The 18,938-nt window shown below is 38.9% G+C and overlaps 1 protein-coding gene across 1 annotated transcript in view; it reads left to right on the forward strand.

Annotated features, from left to right (window-relative positions):
* PRCP (prolylcarboxypeptidase) overlaps window positions 1–18,938 on the forward strand; it is an 86,730-nt gene that overhangs the window by 40,470 nt on the left and 27,322 nt on the right. The window contains exons 3-7 of the mRNA XM_052662291.1: window positions 1,444–1,584; window positions 10,177–10,278; window positions 13,912–14,093; window positions 14,348–14,505; window positions 15,251–15,423. Coding sequence (XP_052518251.1) covers window positions 1,444–1,584; window positions 10,177–10,278; window positions 13,912–14,093; window positions 14,348–14,505; window positions 15,251–15,423 — 756 coding nt within the window. The remainder of the gene's footprint in view (window positions 1–1,443; window positions 1,585–10,176; window positions 10,279–13,911; window positions 14,094–14,347; window positions 14,506–15,250; window positions 15,424–18,938) is intronic.

Raw genomic sequence — 18,938 nt, forward strand, 5'->3', positions numbered from 1 at the left:
TGTCAAATACCATTTTTCTAATTCTGTCATTGCTTCTGCATTAGCTGACATTTGATAAAACAGAGCTGTTTTTCATCAGTTGGGACTATTTAGTACCCTGAAATACAATTCTGTTGGAAAGGCAAGTTAAATGTTGAGTTCTTTGCTTTTTTATTTACAACTTCTTTTTTTTTTTTTTTGAGGGGATAACATAATCTTGATAACATGATTATGCTTAGACTCTTTATCAGTAATGTATTTACAACTTCTAAATGAGGAGTTGGCTTAATAAATAAATGGTGAGGAATAAATATTTTTCTTGCTTTCTCTTTTTTGATATCCTTATGGAATAATGGATTTTCATGAATCAATTAAAATATGAAATCAAATGTTTTAATTAGCTACAATCATTATTCTTTTTATGTTTCATTTGTTTTATGTTCAATTAATTAAAACTTCAGCCAATGACAGTCCTTTGTATAGTATGAGATACCAAGATCCTGGCCCTTGCAATGTCAATTGTTATTGGGATGACAATGTTTATAGACCTCTTCAATGGTCTTTCTAGTCCTTGAATTTCAATATTGAAAGTTTCAATAATGAAAATTCAAGTAGTAAGGAATGTCTGTATTTTAAAAATTACTAAGTTCATATTACTATTTCCAATTTAATTTTAACATTATTGTGTTTTTAAGTGGCTACTTGATTTTATAATTGTATATTTTACACTGAAAATCTTGAATAATATTGCTTTATCTTAAAATATGAAGAAAATGATTTCAAAATAATATCAATATTACTCAGTTCAGTTCAGTTCAGTTCAGTCGCTCAGTCGTGTCCGACTCTTTGCGACCCCATGAACCGCAGCACGCCAGGCCTCCCTGTCCATCACCAACTCCTGGAGTTTACTCAGATTCACGTTCATCGAGTCAGTGATGCCATCCAGCCATCTCATCCTCTGTTGTCCCCTTCTCCTCCTGCCCTCAATCCCTCCCAGCATCAGAGTCTTTTCCAATGAGTCAACTCTTCGCATGAGGTGGCCAAAGTACTGGAGTTTCAGCTTCAGCATCATTCCTTCCAAAGAACACCCAGGGCTGATCTCTTTTAGAATGGACTGGTTAGATCTCCTTGCAGTCCAAGGGACTCTCAAGAGTCTTCTCCAACACCACAGTTCAAAAGCATCAATTCTTCAGTGCTCAGCTTTCTTCACAGTCCAACTCTCACATCCATACATGACTACTGGAAAAACCATAGCCTTGACTAGACGGACCTTAGTCGGCAAAGTAATCTCTCTGCTTTTGAATATACTATCAATATTACTACTACTAATTAAACCAAATGAAGTTTGAAGTTTTTTAATTTTTGTAGCGTAGCTTGATTTGAATGGAAGAATAATATATGTACTTTTTAGTTTTTAATTACTTTCCTTTGAAATATGTCTTGTCTGTTTCTTTTTTGTCATAGGTTGATCACTTTGGATTTAATATCGATAGAACTTTTAAACAGCGGTACCTAATAGCTGATAACTACTGGAAGGAAGATGGTGGATCAATACTTTTCTACACTGGTAATGAAGGGGACATTATTTGGTTTTGCAATAACACGGTATGTGCTGATTTGTGAAACTCTTGTGCTCAATTTTTTTTTATTATGATCAACTGGAAAAAAATCTTTTGTAGTATATATGACCAAATAATTCTGAAGTTCTTTAAAAAAAATCAAAAAGATAAACTCACAAATAATAAACAGCAAAAGTATGTGAATAGGCAGTTTACAAAAGAATAAATACAGACATCCAATAAGCCTGTTCAGCCTTAAAGAATTACATGTGAAAAGAATGAAATCTGATACTATTTTTGGACAACTGAATTTTAAAAGGTGAAAAAATATCCCAGCTTATTTCACAATTGAACAAGGATATGGGAGAAATGGGAGTAGGGATGTCATAACTATGTAATAAATATAGTTTATTGTTATTATTACAGTCTAGAATGAGAACACAGGGGCAGGAATTTTTGTTTGCTTGTTCAGTGTTGTATCCTAGATCCAGGACTGTGTTAGGCATATAGCAGGTACTCAATAAATATTTGTTAAATGAATTAACTAATAAAATCTAAACAAAGCCAGTGCAAATAAGAAAAAAAATGGAAGTTTGATTTTCAAATAGGAATGGATGAAGGTATATTTTAGCTTTCCTGTTGTACTATTTTTCTTATATTTGTGAGGATAAAAAATATTGTAGCTGTTAGCTTGCTTCTCTTGACTATATATTCTATCTTCTTTTATAATAATGCTTAAATCTGTTAACAAAACTTAATGAAGACAAATGAAAGGAAGAAATTTTCCTTTTTAATCAGCCAGAGCTAAGACTAGAAAATGTCAGCTTTATACCAGAAAGCTAGTCTGTGAACTACCTTAGGGTGGGGACTGAATCATATTTTCTCCACTGCCAATGTCTGACATGGTGCTTGGTATTCAGAAGGTCTTAGTAAATATTGAATTGAACTACATTAAAAGCAAAGATATGAAACCAATTATATTGTGTTATTGTATTCCTTATTTATAATTATTTCCTTAGGAAATAACATTCTTTAGGATGTTATTAGTCTAAATATGTTAGTTGAAAATAAAATAATTCCCTAAGAACTGATCTTAGATATCTATTTCTCTTAGATGAGTGACAGATAAAATCAGAATTTATTTTCCATCAGATTCCTGCTCTGTAATTCTGTGAAACGACTGAGGCTGCCTTGTCTCTCTTTCACTTCCTTGTGCAATTGCTCTTCTGTGCCAAGGCAATGGGTCTTAACCAACACCACAATTCAAAAGCGTCAGTTCTTCAGCACTCAGCTTTCTTTATGGTCCAGCTCTCACATCCATACATGACTACTGGAAAAACCATAGCCTTGACTAGACAGACCTTTGTTGACAAAGTAATGTCTGTGCTTCTTAATATGCTGTCTAGGTTGGTCATAACTTTCCTTCTAAGGAGTTCAGTTCAGTTCAGTTCAGTCGCTCAGTCGTGTCTGACTCTTTGCGACCCCATGAATTGCAGCACACCAGGGCTCCCTGTCCATCACCAACTCCCGGAGTTCACTCAAACTCACGTGCATCGAGTCAGTGATGCCATGCAGCCATCTCATCCTCTGTCGTCCCCTTCTCCTCCTGCTCCCAACCCCTCCCAGCATCAGAGTTTTTTCCAATGAGTCAACTCTTCACATGAGGTGGCCAAAGTACTAGAGTTTCAGCTTTAGCATCATTCCTTCCAAAGAACACCCAGGGCTGATTTCCTTCAGAATGGAATGGTTGGATCTCCTTGAAGTCCAGGGGACTCTCAAGAGTCTTCTCCAGCACCACAGTTCAAAAGCATCAATTCTTCAGCACTCAGCTTTCTTCACAGTCCAACTTGCACATCCATACATGACCACTGGAAGTGCAATCACCATTTGCAGTGATTTTGGAGCCCCCCAAAATAAATTTGCCATCTATTTGCCATGAAGTAATGGGACCAGATGCCATGATCTTAGTTTTCTGAGTATTGAGCCTTAAGCCAACTTTTTCACTCTCCTCTTTCACCTTCATCAAGAGGCTCTTTAGTTCCTCTTCACTTTCTGCCATAAGGGTGATGTCATCTGCATATCTGAGGTTATTGATGTTTCTCCTGGTGATCTTGATTCCCGCTTGTGCTTCTTCCAGCCCAGCGTTTCTCATGATGTACTCTGCATAGAAGTTAGATAAGCAAGGTGACAATATACAGCCTTGATGTACTCCTTCTCCTATTTGGAACCAGTCTGTTGTTCCATGTCCAGTTCTAACTGTTGCTCCCTGACCTGCATATAGGTTTCTCAAGGGGCAGGTCAGGTGGTCTGGTATTCCCATCTCTTTCAGAATTTTCCACAGTTTGTTGTGATCCACAAAGTCAAAGGCTTTGGCATAGTCAATAAAGCAGAAATAGATGTTTTTCTGAAACTCTCTTGCTTTTTTGATGATCCAGCGGATGTTGGCAATTTAATCTCTGGTTCCTCTGCCTTTTCTAAAACCAGCTTGAATACCTGGAAGTTCATGGTTCACGTATTGTTGAAGCCTGGCTTGGAGAATTTTGAGCATTCTTTTACTAGCGTGTGAGATGAGTGCAATTGTGTGGTAGTTTGAGCATTCTTTGGCATTGCCTTTCTTTGGGATTGGAATGAAAACTGACTTTTCCAGTCCTGTGGCCACTGCTGAGTTTTCCAAATTTGCTGACATAGTGAGTGCAGCACTTTCACAGCATCATCTTTTAGGATTTGAAATAGCTCAACTGGAATTCCATCACCTCCACTAGCTTTGTTCATCAGAGAAGGCAGTGGCATCCCACTCCAGTACTCTTGCCTGGAAAATCCCGTGGGCAGAGGAGCCTGGTAGGCTGCAGTCCATGGAGTCGTGAAGAGTTGGACACGGCTGAGCAACTTCACTTTCACTTTTCACTTTCATGCATTGGAGAAGGAAATGGCAACCCACTCTAGTGTTCTTGCCTGGATAATCCCAGGGACAGGGGAGCCTGGTGGGCTGCCATCTATGGGGTCGCACAGAGTCAGACACTACTGAAGTGACTTAGCAGCAGCAGCAGCAGCAGCAGCAGCTTTGTTCATAGTGATGCTTCCTAAGGCCCACTTGACTTCACATTACAGGATGTCTGGCTCTAGGTGAGTGATCATACCATCGTGATTATCTGGGTGGCGAAGATCATTTTTGTACAGTTCTTCTGTGTATTCTTGCCACCTCTTCTTAATATCTTCTGCTTCTGTTAGGTCCATACCATTTCTGTCCTTTATCCAGCCCATCTTTGTGTGAAATGTTCCCTTGGTATCTCTAATTTTCCTGAAGAGATCTGTAGTTTTCCCCATTCTGTTGTTTTCCTCTATTTCTTTGCATTGTTCGCTGAGGAAGGCTTTCTTTTCTCTCCTTGCTGTTCTTTGGAACTCTGCATTCAGATGCTTATATCTTTCCTTTTCTCCTTTGCTTTTCGCTTCCCTTCTTTTCACAGCTATTTGTAAGGCCTCCTCCAACAGCCATTTTGCTTTTTTGCATTTCTTTTCCATGGAGATGGTCTTGATCCCTGTCTCCTGTACCATGTCATGAGCCTCTGTCCATAGTTCATCAGGCACTCTGTCTATCAGATCTAGTCCGTTAAGTCTATTTCTCACTTCCACTGTCTAATCATAAGCAATTTGATTTAGGTCATACCGGAATGTCTTAGTGGTTTTCCCCACTTTCTTCAATTTAAGTCTGACTTTGGCAATAAGGAGTTCATGATGTGAGCCGCAGTCAGCTCCCGGTCTTATTTTTGCTGACTGTATAGAGCTTCTCCATCTTTGGTGGCAAAGAATATAATCAGTCTGATTTTGGTGTTGACCATCTGGTGATGTCCATGTGTAGAGTCTTATGTTGTTGGAAGAGGGTGTTTGCTATGACCAGTATATTCTCTTGGCAAAACTCTATTAGCCTTTGCCCTGCTTTATTTTGCACTCCAAGGCCAAATTTGCCTGTTACTCTAGGTGTTTCTTTACTTCCTACTTTGCATTCCAGTCCCCTGTAATGAAAAGGACATCTTTTTTGGGTGTTAGTTCTAAAAGGTCTTGTAGGTCTTCATAGGGCCATTCAGCTTCAGCTTCTTTAGCATTACTGGTTGGGGCATAGCCTTGGATTACCATGATATTGAATGGTTTGCCTTGGAAATGAACAGAGATCATTCTGTCGTTTTTGACATTGCATCCAAGTACTGCATTTTAGACTCTTTTGTTGACTCTGAAGGCTACTCCATTTCTTCTAAGGGATTCCTGCCCCCAGTAGTAGATATAATGGTCATCTGAGTTAAATTCACCCATTCCAGTCAATTTTAGTTCATTGATTCCTAGAATATCAACATTCACTCTTGCCATCTCCTGTTTGACCACTTCCAATTTGCCTTGATTCATAGACCTAACATTCCAGGTTCCTATGCAATATTGCTTTTTACAGCATCGGACCTTGCTTCCATCACCAGTCACATCCACATCTGGGTGTTGTTTTTGCTTTGGCTCCATGTCTTCATTCTTTCTGGAGTTATTTCTCCACTGATCTCCAGTAGCATATTGGGCACCTACCGACCTGGGGAGTTCATCTTTCAGTGTTCTATCTTTTTGCTCTTTCATACTGTTCATGGGGTTCTCAAGGCAAGAATACTGAAGTGGTTTGCCATTCCCTTCTCCAGTGGACCACATTCTGTCAGACCTCTCCACCGTGACCCATCCATCTTGGGTGGCCCCACATGGCATGGCTTAGTTTCATTGAGTTAGACAAGTCTGTGGCCCATGTGATCAGATTGGCTAGTTGTCTGTGCTTGTGGTTTTTCAGTCTGTCTGCCCTCTGATGCCCTCTCTCAGCGCATACTGTCTTACTTGGGTTTCTCTTACCTTGGACGTGGGTTATCTCCTCATGGCTGCCGCTCCTGACCTTGGATGTGGGGTAGCTTGCGTCCAAATTAATACATTTGCTTCCTCTCAAAACCTGAGGTCAACTCTTCTGATTACTTTGATGGATGATCCTTTCTGTTAGGAAACTCATACTCTGGTAGGGTCAGACACAGATAAGCAAATGTTGCAACAAAGTAATAGAGATCCATACCTGTTGAGAGTGATATTGATAGGAGGGCATGGTCAGCAAGTCGTCAAGAGGGCAGGCAGAGGCGGGCATCTTGAGCTGGGTACAGATGTCTGTAGATACATGGCAGGGGTAGAGAAGAGCAAGGTGTTAAGAGAGACAATAGTGTTATTGAAACCATCACAAATATAGGTTAAACTCTCCGTCCTCACATGCATACAGCTCTTTTAATTGTTCATTTATTGGTCAAGACAAAGAAAAAATTTCTCTTAGTCTTTGTTAGGATCGTCACAGGTGGCTCAGTGATGGGGAATCTGTCTGCAATGCAGAAGACCCAGGTTTGATCCCTTGGTTGGGTAGATCGCCTGAAGAAGGGATTGGCAACCTACTCCAGGATTCTTGCCTGGAGAATTCCATGAACAGAGGAGCCTGGTGTGCTACAGTCCATGGGATCATAGAGTTGGACCCAACTGGATGACTAACACTTTCATTCAGTCTTTGTAAAGGAATAAGAGCTCATTAAAAAGGAATAATGTGCACTAGGAATGACAAGCAGTTGTAATCTATGCTAAATCTAAATCTGGGACTTCCCTGGTGGCTCAGTAGTGAAAAATCTGCCTGCCAATGCAGGAAATGCGGGTTCAGTCCCTCAGTCTGCAAGATCCCCTGGAGAAGGAAATGGCAACCCCCTCCTGTATTCTTGCCTGGGAAATCCCATGGGTAGAGGAGCTTGGTGGGCTACAGTCCATGGGGTTGGAAAAGACTAAATAACAACAGCAAATCTAAATCTAGTTAATTGATGTTGACCACCTAGAATGCTTTGTTAAGAAGGATTCTGAGGTCACAACTTTAGGTAAGTGAAAAAATTGCAGCTGTTGATTAGTGACCAGCATTATGTGTTGAAATAAGGAGGTTTGCACTTGATGATTGTATTCTGGAGCTAGGTGGCGTGTGCTTGAATGTTGGCTCTGCCGCTTTCTCGCTCTGTGACTGTCACAGGTTGTTTAAACTGTGTCCTTGCCTGTAAAGTAGAGATAATCAAAGTGCCTATCTTTTAGATTGTTGTGATAACTAAGTGAATTAATATACGTAAAGCGTTTAAAATGGTTTTTAATGAGTCGTAGCACTCATTAAAGCGAAAAGCAAAGGAGAAAAGGAAAGATATAAGCATCTGAATGCAGAGTTCCAAAGAATAGCAAGAAGAGAAAAGAAAGCCTTCCTCAGCGATCAATGCAAAGAAATAGAGGAAACAACATAAAGGGAAAGACTAGAGATCTCTTCAAGAAAATTAGAGATACCAAGGAAACATTTCATGCAAAGATGGGCTGGATAAAGGACAGAAATGGTATGGACCTAACAGAAGCAGAAGATATTAAGAAGAGGTGGCAAGAATACATAGAAGAACTGTACAAAAAAGATCTTCACCACCCAGATAATCACGATGGTGTGTTCACTCACCTAGAGCCAGACAACTTGGAATGTGAAGTCAAGTGGGCCTTAGAAAGCATCACTATGAACAAAGCTAGTGGAGGTGATGGAATTCCAGTTGAGCTCTTTCAAATCCTGAAAGGTGATGCTGTGAAAGTGCTGCACTTAATATGCCAGCAAATTTGGAAAACAGCAGTGGCCACAGGACTGGAAAAGGTCAGTTTTCATTCCATTCCCAAAGAAAGGCAATGCCAAAGAGTGGTCAAACTACCGCACAATTGCACTCATCTCACATGCTACTAAAGTAATGCTCAAAATTCTCAAAGCCAGGCTTTAGCAATACATGAACCATGAACTTCCAGATGTTCAAGCTGGTTTTAGAAAAGGCAGAGGAACCAGAGATCAAATTGCCAACATCCGCTGGATCATGGAAAAAGCAAGAGAGTTCCAGAAAAACATCTATTTCTGCTTTATTGACTATGCCAAAGCCTTTGACTGTGTGGATCACAATAAACTGTGGGAAATTCTGAAAGAGATGGGAATACCAGACCACCTGACCTGCCTCTTGAGAAACCAATATGGAGGTCAGGGAGCAACAATTAGAACTGGACATGGAACAACAGACTTGATCCAAATAGGGAAAGGAGTACGTCAAGGCTGTATATTGTCACCCTGCTTATTTAACTTCTATGCAGAGTACATCATGAGAAACGCTGGGCTGGAAGAAGCACAAGCTGGAATCAAGATTGCCGGAAGAAATATCAATCACCTCAGATATGCAGATGATACCACCCTTATGGCAGAAAGTGAAGAGCAACTAAAAAGCCTCTTGATGAAAGTGAAAGAGGAGAGTGAAAAAGTTGACTTAAAGCTCAACATTCAGAAAACTAAGATTGTGGCATCCGGTCCCATCACTTTTGTCTTTATGGGAATAGATGGGGAAACAGTGGAAACAGTGTCAGACTTTATTTTGGGGGGTTCCAAAATCACTGCAGATGGTGATTGTAGCCATGAAATTAAAAGATGCTTACTCCTTGGAAGAAAAGCTATGACCAACCTAGATAGCATATTCAAAAGCAGAGACATTACTTTGCCAACAAAGGTCCATCTAGTCAAGGCTATGGTTTTTCCAGTAGTCATGTATGGATATGAGAGTTGGACTGTGAAGAAAGCTGAGTACCGAAGAATTGATGCTTTTGAACTGTGGTGTTGGAGAAGACTCTTGAGAGTCCCTTGGACTGCAAAGAGATCCAACCAGTCCATTCTAAAGGAGATCAGCCCTGGGATTTCTTTGGAGGGAATGATGCTAAAGTTGAAACTTCAGTACTTTGGCCACCTCATGCGAAGAGCTGACTCATTGGAAAAGACTCTGATGCTGGGAGGGATTGGGGGCAAGAGGAGAAGGGGATGACAGAGGATGAGATGGCTGGATGGAATCACTGACTTGATGGACATAAGTCTGAGTGAACTCTGGGAGTTGGTGATGGACAGGGAGGCCTGGTGTGCTGCGATTCATGGGGTCGCAAAGAGTCGGACACGACTGAGCGACTGAAGTGAACTGAACTGAACTGAAGCACTCAGTACTAGCTGTTGTTACCTACTATTTATCTTCTTGTAAATAAGATTAATAATCAAAGTACCTATGTCGTAGATTGTTATGATAATTAAGTGAATTGATACATATAAAGTGCTTAGAATGGTATTTAATGAATTGTAAGCACTCAGTTAATAGTAAACCCAGGGGAATCCAATATGTTTATTTGTACTGTTGTCTTTTATAAATAAAAGTTATTTGTGAGTAGGCAGATAGCTTATTGATCCTGCTCTTTGCTAGATTCTTTGGGACACAGTGCAATTTGAAGGCTATTTTAGACATAATGTTGATTCCGAGGCTAGAGTGTCAGAATGAGAGTTGAAATGATTGGTAGTTGTGCAATGTGGTCTTACTTTGAATTGTTTCATTCTGAACAGTATGAGTTGGATGTGCAACAATGAAACAGTTATATCATTTATCTGTAGCACAAATATGAATTGTCCAGATTCTCAGAGAACTCTTTTTGGTATGGTTTAACATCCATTTCATATGAGTTGCAAAAAAATTAAGACTTTCGCATCCTAATTTTACCTTGTGAATTTGTAAATTCCTTCTAGGGGTTCATGTGGGACATAGCTGAGGAAATGAAAGCCATGTTGGTGTTTGCTGAACATCGGTACTATGGAGAGTCCCTACCTTTTGGTGCTGACTCCTTCTCAGTAAGTGTGTCTTTTAAGTTTAGAACATTTTCTAATCACATGTTCCACTGTAAGAAAAATGATAGCTTTAACTTGAACTGACTGAAATTTTAGTAACTTGTATTTAACCTTTTCATATACAATTTGAAACCTTTTTGTATATAATTTCATATATAATTTTAAAGCCTCAATTTAAAAAACTGTATTCTTTTTAAATAATCATATTATTTTAAAAATTATTTGAAAAATCGTATTATTACCATTTTTATAGTGTTGATCAGTCTTTAACTCAATGTGACGAGGCTAGCCTTTGCCAGGTAAATCTTAATTTAAGAATGTGGAGATTGGAGGGAATTTTTCATTGTTTAAAAATATCAATAAATAATCCTCTTTATAAATTATATATGTAAATTATTGGGTCTATCACTGGAAAAAAATGTTAGGAGTACACAAATACTTGTTTAGTAAGGTGTTTTTCAATAAAATAAGTTCAGATCATCTCTATGATTCAGAGAGGTCAACTAGTGACTAGATTCTCTCCTGGCCTTTCTTTTCTCTCAAGGAACTTTGGCCTTGGCCACAGATCTACACTTCAATAAGCCAAGATACCCTTTCCTCAGCTGAGTCACTTATGTACTACCCTTGTGTTTCTGACTATATGGATTTGCCATCTGTATTATTCACTATTTTTCTTTTAGTAACTCACTTTTCAAACTTAGTACTTTTTAAATAAAGGCTTTATGTACTATTTTTTCTAAGTTACATTGAAATAAAGTATTAAATTAAAAATATTTGTGCACTACCTAGGATCATGATGTATACCACCTTTATACACATACCAGGCATTTAAAAAAAAAGATTTCTTTCTTTTTTTTTAATGTGGTCACTTTGTTTTAAAGTCTTCAATTGAATTTCTTACAACACTACTTCTGTTTTATGTTTTGCTATTTTTGTCCCTAATTCATGTGGGGTCTTAGTTCCCTGACCAGGGATCGAACCTGTACACCCTACTTTGGAAGGTGAATGGACCACCAGGGAAATCCCCATACAGTGATTTTGGAGAAATTTGAGTTAGAGTAACTTGGGTCAGTCATTTTCTAGGCTTCCAGTTTTAAAAGAACTTTTTATTTTTGGAAATTTTATTATCTTATATTATAAATAAATAAATAAAAAGTTCTTGTGTTATAAATGAAAACCAGAGTAATTGTTGCATGGGAAACTCTATTCTTTAGTTTATTTTGCATAATTATCTGATTAGGAAAGTTGACAGGTTTTGAAACCATTGGAAAGTAGTTTGTTGCAGATAAAAACACAACCTTCTTTCCTAGTTCCCTGTGGTCCATACTCTGCTAGGAAAAAGGAGGTGAGGGCTCTCTATGCTATACTTCCTTCCCTTCATGTGCTTGCAGAATTTGTCAGTAGCATGGGGGAATATTGCAAATGCATAAGATTGGAAAAAAACCGTACTCAGCTATATGTCGTGCCATGAAAACTAAAAGTAAAGAATAGTGACAGACCATGAGAGAGAAGTTAAGAAGTCAGAGAACATACATCTTGGATAAGAGGAAAGGTTAAAGGAGTAAGTGACATGCATAGGAGAGAGGACAGATGGGCCTCTGTGGTTCCAAAATATACCAGGTGATGGGAGTAGTCAGAGTGGTGAGACCAAAATATGAAGGTTAAATAGGATAGTCCGATATGGATATGTGGCTGTGTTAGTTATCTGTTGCTACATAACAATTTACCTCAAACTTTAGTGGCTTAAAACAACAATGAACATTTATTATTTTCCACTTCCTGTGGGTAAGGAATTTTGAGTGACTCAACTAGATGGTTCTGTTTCAGGGGATCTCATGAGGTTAAGATGTCATTTAGTGCTTCAGTCACCTGAAGGCTTGACTGAGGCTGGAGGACCCTCGCTACTTATGTGGAGGATCCATATGAGTGACAAATTGGTGCTAGGTGTTAGCAAGATGCTTTAGTTTGTCCTCTCTTGGGTTTTTCCAAAGGCCTGCTTGAGTGGCTTCATGACATGACAGCTAGCTTCCCTCAAGGTTGGCCATACAAGAGAGCAAGGTGGAAACTGCAGTGCTTTTTTTTTTTTTAAGTCTTTATTGAATTTATTACAGTATTGCTTCTGTATTATATTTTGGTTTTTTGGCCGCAAGTCATGTGGGCTGCAGTCCAAAGGGTCACAAAGAGTCAGACACAGCTGAAGCGACTTAGCATACATGCATATGTGGGCTCTTAGCTCCCTAAGCAGAGATCAAACCCACACCTCCTGCTTTGGAAGGTGAAGTCTTACCCAGTGGACCACCAGGGAAGTCCACCTGCAATGCTTTTTACGACCAGACTTTGGAAGTCATATATCATTTCTGCCACATTCTATTTGTGTTAGAACCAAGTCACTAAGTCGAGACCAAGTTCAAAGGGGGAAGAATTAGCCTTCACCTTTTAAAAGGAGACTCTTCTTTAATCTTCTCAGCTTACCAGGACTCCGTTTGAGTTCCATCTTCCTACATTGCAGTGAGGAAATTCTCCCTAGGCAGATAACTAGATGATCATGGAACTTACTTCCTGAGTAAGTAAGTCACAGCTATGATGTTTCCAGTAGTCATGTACAGATGTGACAGCTAGACTTTAAAATAGCCAGACAATTGATGCTTTTGAACTGTGTCCTGGAGAAGACTCTTGAGAGTCCCTTGTAAAGCAAGGAGATCAAACCAGTCAATCTTAAAGGAAATGAACCCTGAATACTCTTTGGAAAGACTGATGTTGAAGCTGAAACTCCAGTCCTTTGGCTACCTGATGCAAACAACTGACTCATTGGGAAAGACCCTGATGCTGGGAAAGGTTGAAGGCAGAAGGAAAAGAGGGTGACAGAGGATCACATAGTTGGATGGCATCACTGATTCAAAGGACATGAACTTGGGCCAACTCGGGGAGATGCTGAGAGACAGGGAGGCCTCGCGTGCTGCAGTTCATGGGGTTGCGAAGAGCCAGACACAACTTGGTGACTGAACAACAACATTCTTCTCTCAGGAATCAAAGTCTTGTATTGCTTTTCCAATGTCTGAAAAAGGTTGTTCCATATCTTGTTTTTTTTTTTTCTTTAACTCCAATTTTATAGTTGTACAACAGGCAGGCTGACTTGTTCCGGTTGTTGGTATATGAGGCATAATAATCTTTCTGATGAGGAAGGATGTTTTATTTTTACTGATGATTCTTCCATTTTTCACAAGATTTAGTTTACCTTTGCTTTATATGGTAGCCTTTGTAAATGTTTCAAGATTTGAAATAAAAATTAGAATAGTTGTCTGTTAAAATTAGTATTGTATGCTGTCACATCTGTTGTTAAATGTTACTTATGGTTTATCTCTGTTGTTTCTACTACCTCAGCAAAGTCTTTGGTAAATAGCATTTAATAGAAATTACATTTGAATGCAAAAATATATTATTTTCTTCCCACAAACGTAAAATCACTTTCCATGAGTTGAAATTAGCAGTGCTAATGCTTTAACTGGGTGTTTTAACTCAGTTGCCTAGAAATTCTATTTGGAGAAAAGCTTATCTGGCTTTTTTCTGGATCTATGTTATGCCTAAGCTGCTATTATGTGCACATTTATACCCATGTTCTTTGTTATTTTTCTTTAGGATTCCAGACACTTGAATTTTCTGACAACGGAACAAGCTCTGGCTGATTTTGCAAAGTTAATCAAATACTTGAAAAGAACAATCCCAGGAGCTAGAAATCAACCTGTCATTGCCCTAGGGGGCTCTTATGGTGGCATGCTTGCAGCCTGGTTCAGGATGAAGTATCCTCATTTGGTGGTTGGGTAAATGCATTTATGTTGGATGTGAGCACTTTCTTAATGATTGGCAAAGCGAACACAGAGTGTTTTTGGGGGGGGGGTTGGGGGAAGGTAAAACATATCCTATTCTATTGTACAGAGATTTCTAATTTCTATTTCACTAAGAGTTGTAGATTTTTCTCACCACTCTTGTTCAGTATCAGTTTCAATTTTAAAACTTGAATTCTGTGAGTTACATTTTTTTCTTTTCTCTTTTTTTTGGTCTTCTTACCATTTAGAGCTCTTGCATCCTCTGCCCCCATCTGGCAGTTTAATGATCTGGTGCCTTGTGACGTATTTATGAAGATTGTAACTACAGATTTTAGCCAAAGTGGCCCAAATTGTTCAGAGAGTATCCGCAGGTCCTGGGATGCCATTAATCGACTTGCAAAAAAGGGTAAGCTTTAATTAAGAGAATGGAATCATGTTTTGTTTTTTTTTGTACCTTTTAAATGCTAAATCTAACACTTTCCACTTTTTCAGTAAACTTTTTATTTAAATATAACATACATAACTGAACGACTAACACTTTCTTTTATTTCACTTTACATATTTAAGTATAACATATAGAAAAGTACACAAATCAAAATATACAGCTTGGTGAATTTTTTAAAAGTGAATACGTAGTGTATTCAGCATGCAGATCAGGAAATCCCTCCCCACCCCCACCCCAAATCCCCTCTGGCCCTTTGCAGTTACCACCTATGTGCTTATCAAACCTGTTGCTATACTGAATTCTAGAACCGTAAATTAACTTTGCTTACTCTTGAATTTTTTAATAATCGGAATTGCATAGTATGTATTTTTTGTCTCTGCTGTCTTTTACTCAACACTGTGAGATAAATCCATTTGTTTTATTAGGTATAGTTTATGCATTCTCCTTGCTGTATAGTGTTTCATTTGTTTATTTACAAATGACAGTGATTGAGAATACTAACTCTGGTAAGCCCCAGGAAAATAGGCAGCTTATCTATCATGAGATTAACCAGTTGCTCTAAAGATATTTTGTTGAATGTTGAAAAAGCCTTTTTGGAGAAACTGCATAGGAGACTGAGTTTTCTAAAACACAAGTGAAGAATAAATGATCTGTAAAACCCTTCTGTTGAGCTTTTTTGATTCCAACAATGTGACTCTATTCTCAGGCCCTGGCTTGCGTTGGCTTTCTGAAGCCCTTCACTTATGCACTCCGTTAACAAAATTGGAGGATGTTCAGCATTTGAAAGACTGGATCGCTGAAACCTGGGTGAATCTGGCAATGGTGGACTACCCTTACGAGTCCAACTTTTTACAGCCTTTGCCTGCTTGGCCTGTCAAGGTAACAGGAAGATATCCTTTCATCACTTTTAATAATGTCACACGAGTGTATGTTCCTCGGTTCTTTGTCTCATCACAACAAAGATTTGGAGCGACGGGCATTAAAGCCCTCGGCGCATCACAGCTCTCAGGACAAACCGTGTTATAGCTCTTAGGCAAATCAGTGTTACAGCTCAATTTTATTTAGAAGATAGCAGGAGAATCCATCCTCAGAGCGGGGAGGGCATGCCAACCCAGAGACTTGAAGAGAAGAGAGTGGAGGAGCTCGTGGGGGAGGGAGAGAGAGAGAGGGAGAGAGAGAGAGAGAGAGAGAAAGAGCATGGGAGAGAAAGAGAGAGAGAGAGAGCAAGGCTTTGGCTCCTCCTTTTATGTTTTTTCCTCCACCTGGGCCTGCCCTATGCAAATTGGGCTTAGCCAGGAGTGCTGTTTGTTCTACCTGAAGTCTTCACTCTGGTCCTTGGACCTTCTTTTGTTCTATTTTCGTGGGCTTTTCCCTTCCTTGTCTTTTAGCCATCACCATTTTGGACTCCTTTTCCCTATTCTACCTACCTAACAATAACATACTTCTCTCTCTTCACCGGCCCCCACCCCCTGCCTCTCTTTTTTTTGGTGCGTTCTCTGACTTTCAGCATCAGAGGAAGTCTCAGTGACAAGGGGACTCTGGAATTAATCGAATCTCAAACCTAGGTAGGAATCCTGGTTTTACTCAAACTTGGACGTGGTACCTAACTCTTCTGAACTTCAGTTTCCTCATTTAAATAATGGAGGTAAAATGCATAGATTATAGAGTTGTATGAATTACAACTCTTAGAACTAAAAAACTAACTCTTAGAAATAAGAACAATAGTTGCTGTTAATGAAATAGTTACTATGTGCCCAATTCTGTGCAGTATATTTGTATATGTGAGTCACATAGAGCTATATGTAATACATGGTCAGTTCAGTCACTCAATCGTGTCTGACTCTTTGGGACCCCATGAATCGCAGCATGCCAGGCCTCCCTGTCCATTACCAACTCCCGGAGTTCATTCAAACTCATGTCCATCAAGTCAGTGATGCCACCCAGCCATCTCATCCTCTGTCATCCCTTTCTCCTCCTGCCCCCAATCCCTCCCAGCATCAGAGTCTTTTCCAATGAGTCAACTCTTCGCATGAGGTGGCCAAAGTACTGGAGTTTCAGCTTTAGCATCATTCCCTCCAAAGAAATCCCAGGGTTGATCTCCTTTAGAATGGACTGGTTGGATCTCCTTGCAGTCCAAGGGACTCTCAAGAGTCTTCTCCAACACCACAGTTCAAAAGCATCAATTCTTTGGCGCTCAGCTTTCTTCACATGGTCAGTGCTTGATAAATGGCAGCTGCTATCATGGTGCTATGATTCAGTCAACTGCTAAATGTATTCTAAGTACTAGAGACATCATAAAGGCTGCATACATACAGCAAGGTGGAGTACAAAGAGTGCTGACTCTGGATCCTTATCCAGAGCTACCCTCTACCAGCTGTGTGGTCTTTGGCAAGTCTCTCCTCTTCTTAGGCCCCCATGTCTTCCTGTGCAGAATAGGATAACGATACTTACATTCTCAGTAGGGTTGGGCTGAGGATCAAATAAAATACTGGATGTGAAAACGCTCTGGAAAATTTAAAGAAACATGACACAATAAAATTTAAAGTTCTTTTCATGCCAGAATTCTTTATCGTATGTATTCTTGTTAAGCATTCCTTTGTAAAGAGCATTCCTCATAGTTTTAGAAACAAAGGCTGACCAACTTGATGGTTATTAAATTCAGAAATATAACAGATTCTATAGCTAGAATGAGTGCTGTAAATGTAGAAAGAATTGGTAATGTAAGAACCAGATTTCAAAAGCAATTTTAATTTAGCTGTTCTTTTGAATTATTAAATGCACACCGTGCTTAAAACTTTGTAACCCAAATGAACTAAGATCATTTGCTACTAGAGATATTTTTCTTCATCTAAAAAGTAGAATAGCCAGTGGATAACTTGCACACAGTAAGTCAGAGGTAAATGTGTATTTGAATTAAATTGAATTTTGACACTACAAAATTATTTTAAAGAGTAGATCTCTCTTACATGGTAAGAAAAACTAAATCAAAATAATGAGAAAAAACTAAATCTGAAACCATTAGTCGCCATAAATGTATAGGTGCTAATAATGTCTTGTCTTTCTATATTATTTTATATTTATAAAGCACTTTCATATATGCTATCTCATTTAATCCCCACAGTCGAGTTATAATTCCAGTTTTATGGAGAGGAAATTTAAGCTCTACAAAGAGGTGGCGGAAGTGGTTTTGAATGCGAATCTGCTGTTGTTCAGAGCCCATGATCTTCTCACATATTGCACTGAACTAGTAATGGAGGACTTGAGGGAAGAGTTGGGTAGATTGCTGGCCACAGTGTGACAACTATCAGACTTAACTTTATACTCTGTGTACAGAGTGAGAATTACATTTACATCTTTATGCCTAGTTGGAGAATGAGTTGTCAGATGCTAAAAACATATGGGGACTTCCTTTGTTATTTAGAATAGGGGCTGGCAAACTTTATCTGTAAAGGACTAGATGGTAAATATTTTAGGCTTTGTGAGCTGTATAGTTTCTGTGACAGTTACTCAGCTTTGTAGCTTTGGCAAGAAAGTGACCACAGACAATATTTAAATGAATGAGGAAGGCTATGTTCCAACAGTATTTATAAAACAGGCAGTGGCTGGCTTTGGCCTGGGGCCTGTAGTTTGCTGACCCAACTTAGGATAAGTGCCAGAGGAATACATCTTTTTAATGTTCATTTATGATTTGGAATAGTAAACAGCCTAACTGGTTTTGTCTCTGCTTCTTTAATATTCCTTTTGAGATATTTTGCTGTTGAATCTTAACTGTAAATATATAGTCTTGTCTTTTGTCTCTCCTAAGTAATCACTCAAAATTAGTGGAGTATATCTCAAATATTTTGTCATGTGTTTTTGATTTAGCACAGTCTTTTATATCTTTTGTGTACTTATATATATTTTAAAAGTTTATTTTTAAGGCAAAGTAACTTTGTGCCTTTGCCTCATAATGATCTTTTACTTCTTTTATCTAGGACTTGTTCTTGTCATTTCCTTCAGTTTTTTTTGTTTTGTTTTGGTTTTGTTTTGTTACCAACTTCATCCTTTCTTTTGACTTATTAAGGAACTCTTGATTGTTTATGATATGTTTATAAATCTCTTTCTTGCCTGCATCCCACCAAAAGTAACCTCTCTTTACCTCTTGCTTGAGAAACTTCCTTTGCCTCCATCTATCTCTAATTTTATCCTATCTGATTTCAGAATTTTTCCAGTACATGTCTCCCTCCCAAGCTTTTAGTTTCAGATCACTTTCTTTCACTGTTCATTCTGTTTCTCCTTTCTTGACCCCCTCTCTGTTCTCCCAACCCCCTAATCCCTGGAACACTACCCAGTTGGAGACTGCTCTTTCACTTGGATAGTTCCATTTAACCAGGACTCCTCCTCCCTCTGATACA

The sequence above is a fragment of the Budorcas taxicolor genome, chromosome 25 (assembly GCF_023091745.1).
Source record: "Budorcas taxicolor isolate Tak-1 chromosome 25, Takin1.1, whole genome shotgun sequence".
Classification (NCBI taxonomy): Eukaryota; Metazoa; Chordata; class Mammalia; order Artiodactyla; family Bovidae; genus Budorcas; species Budorcas taxicolor.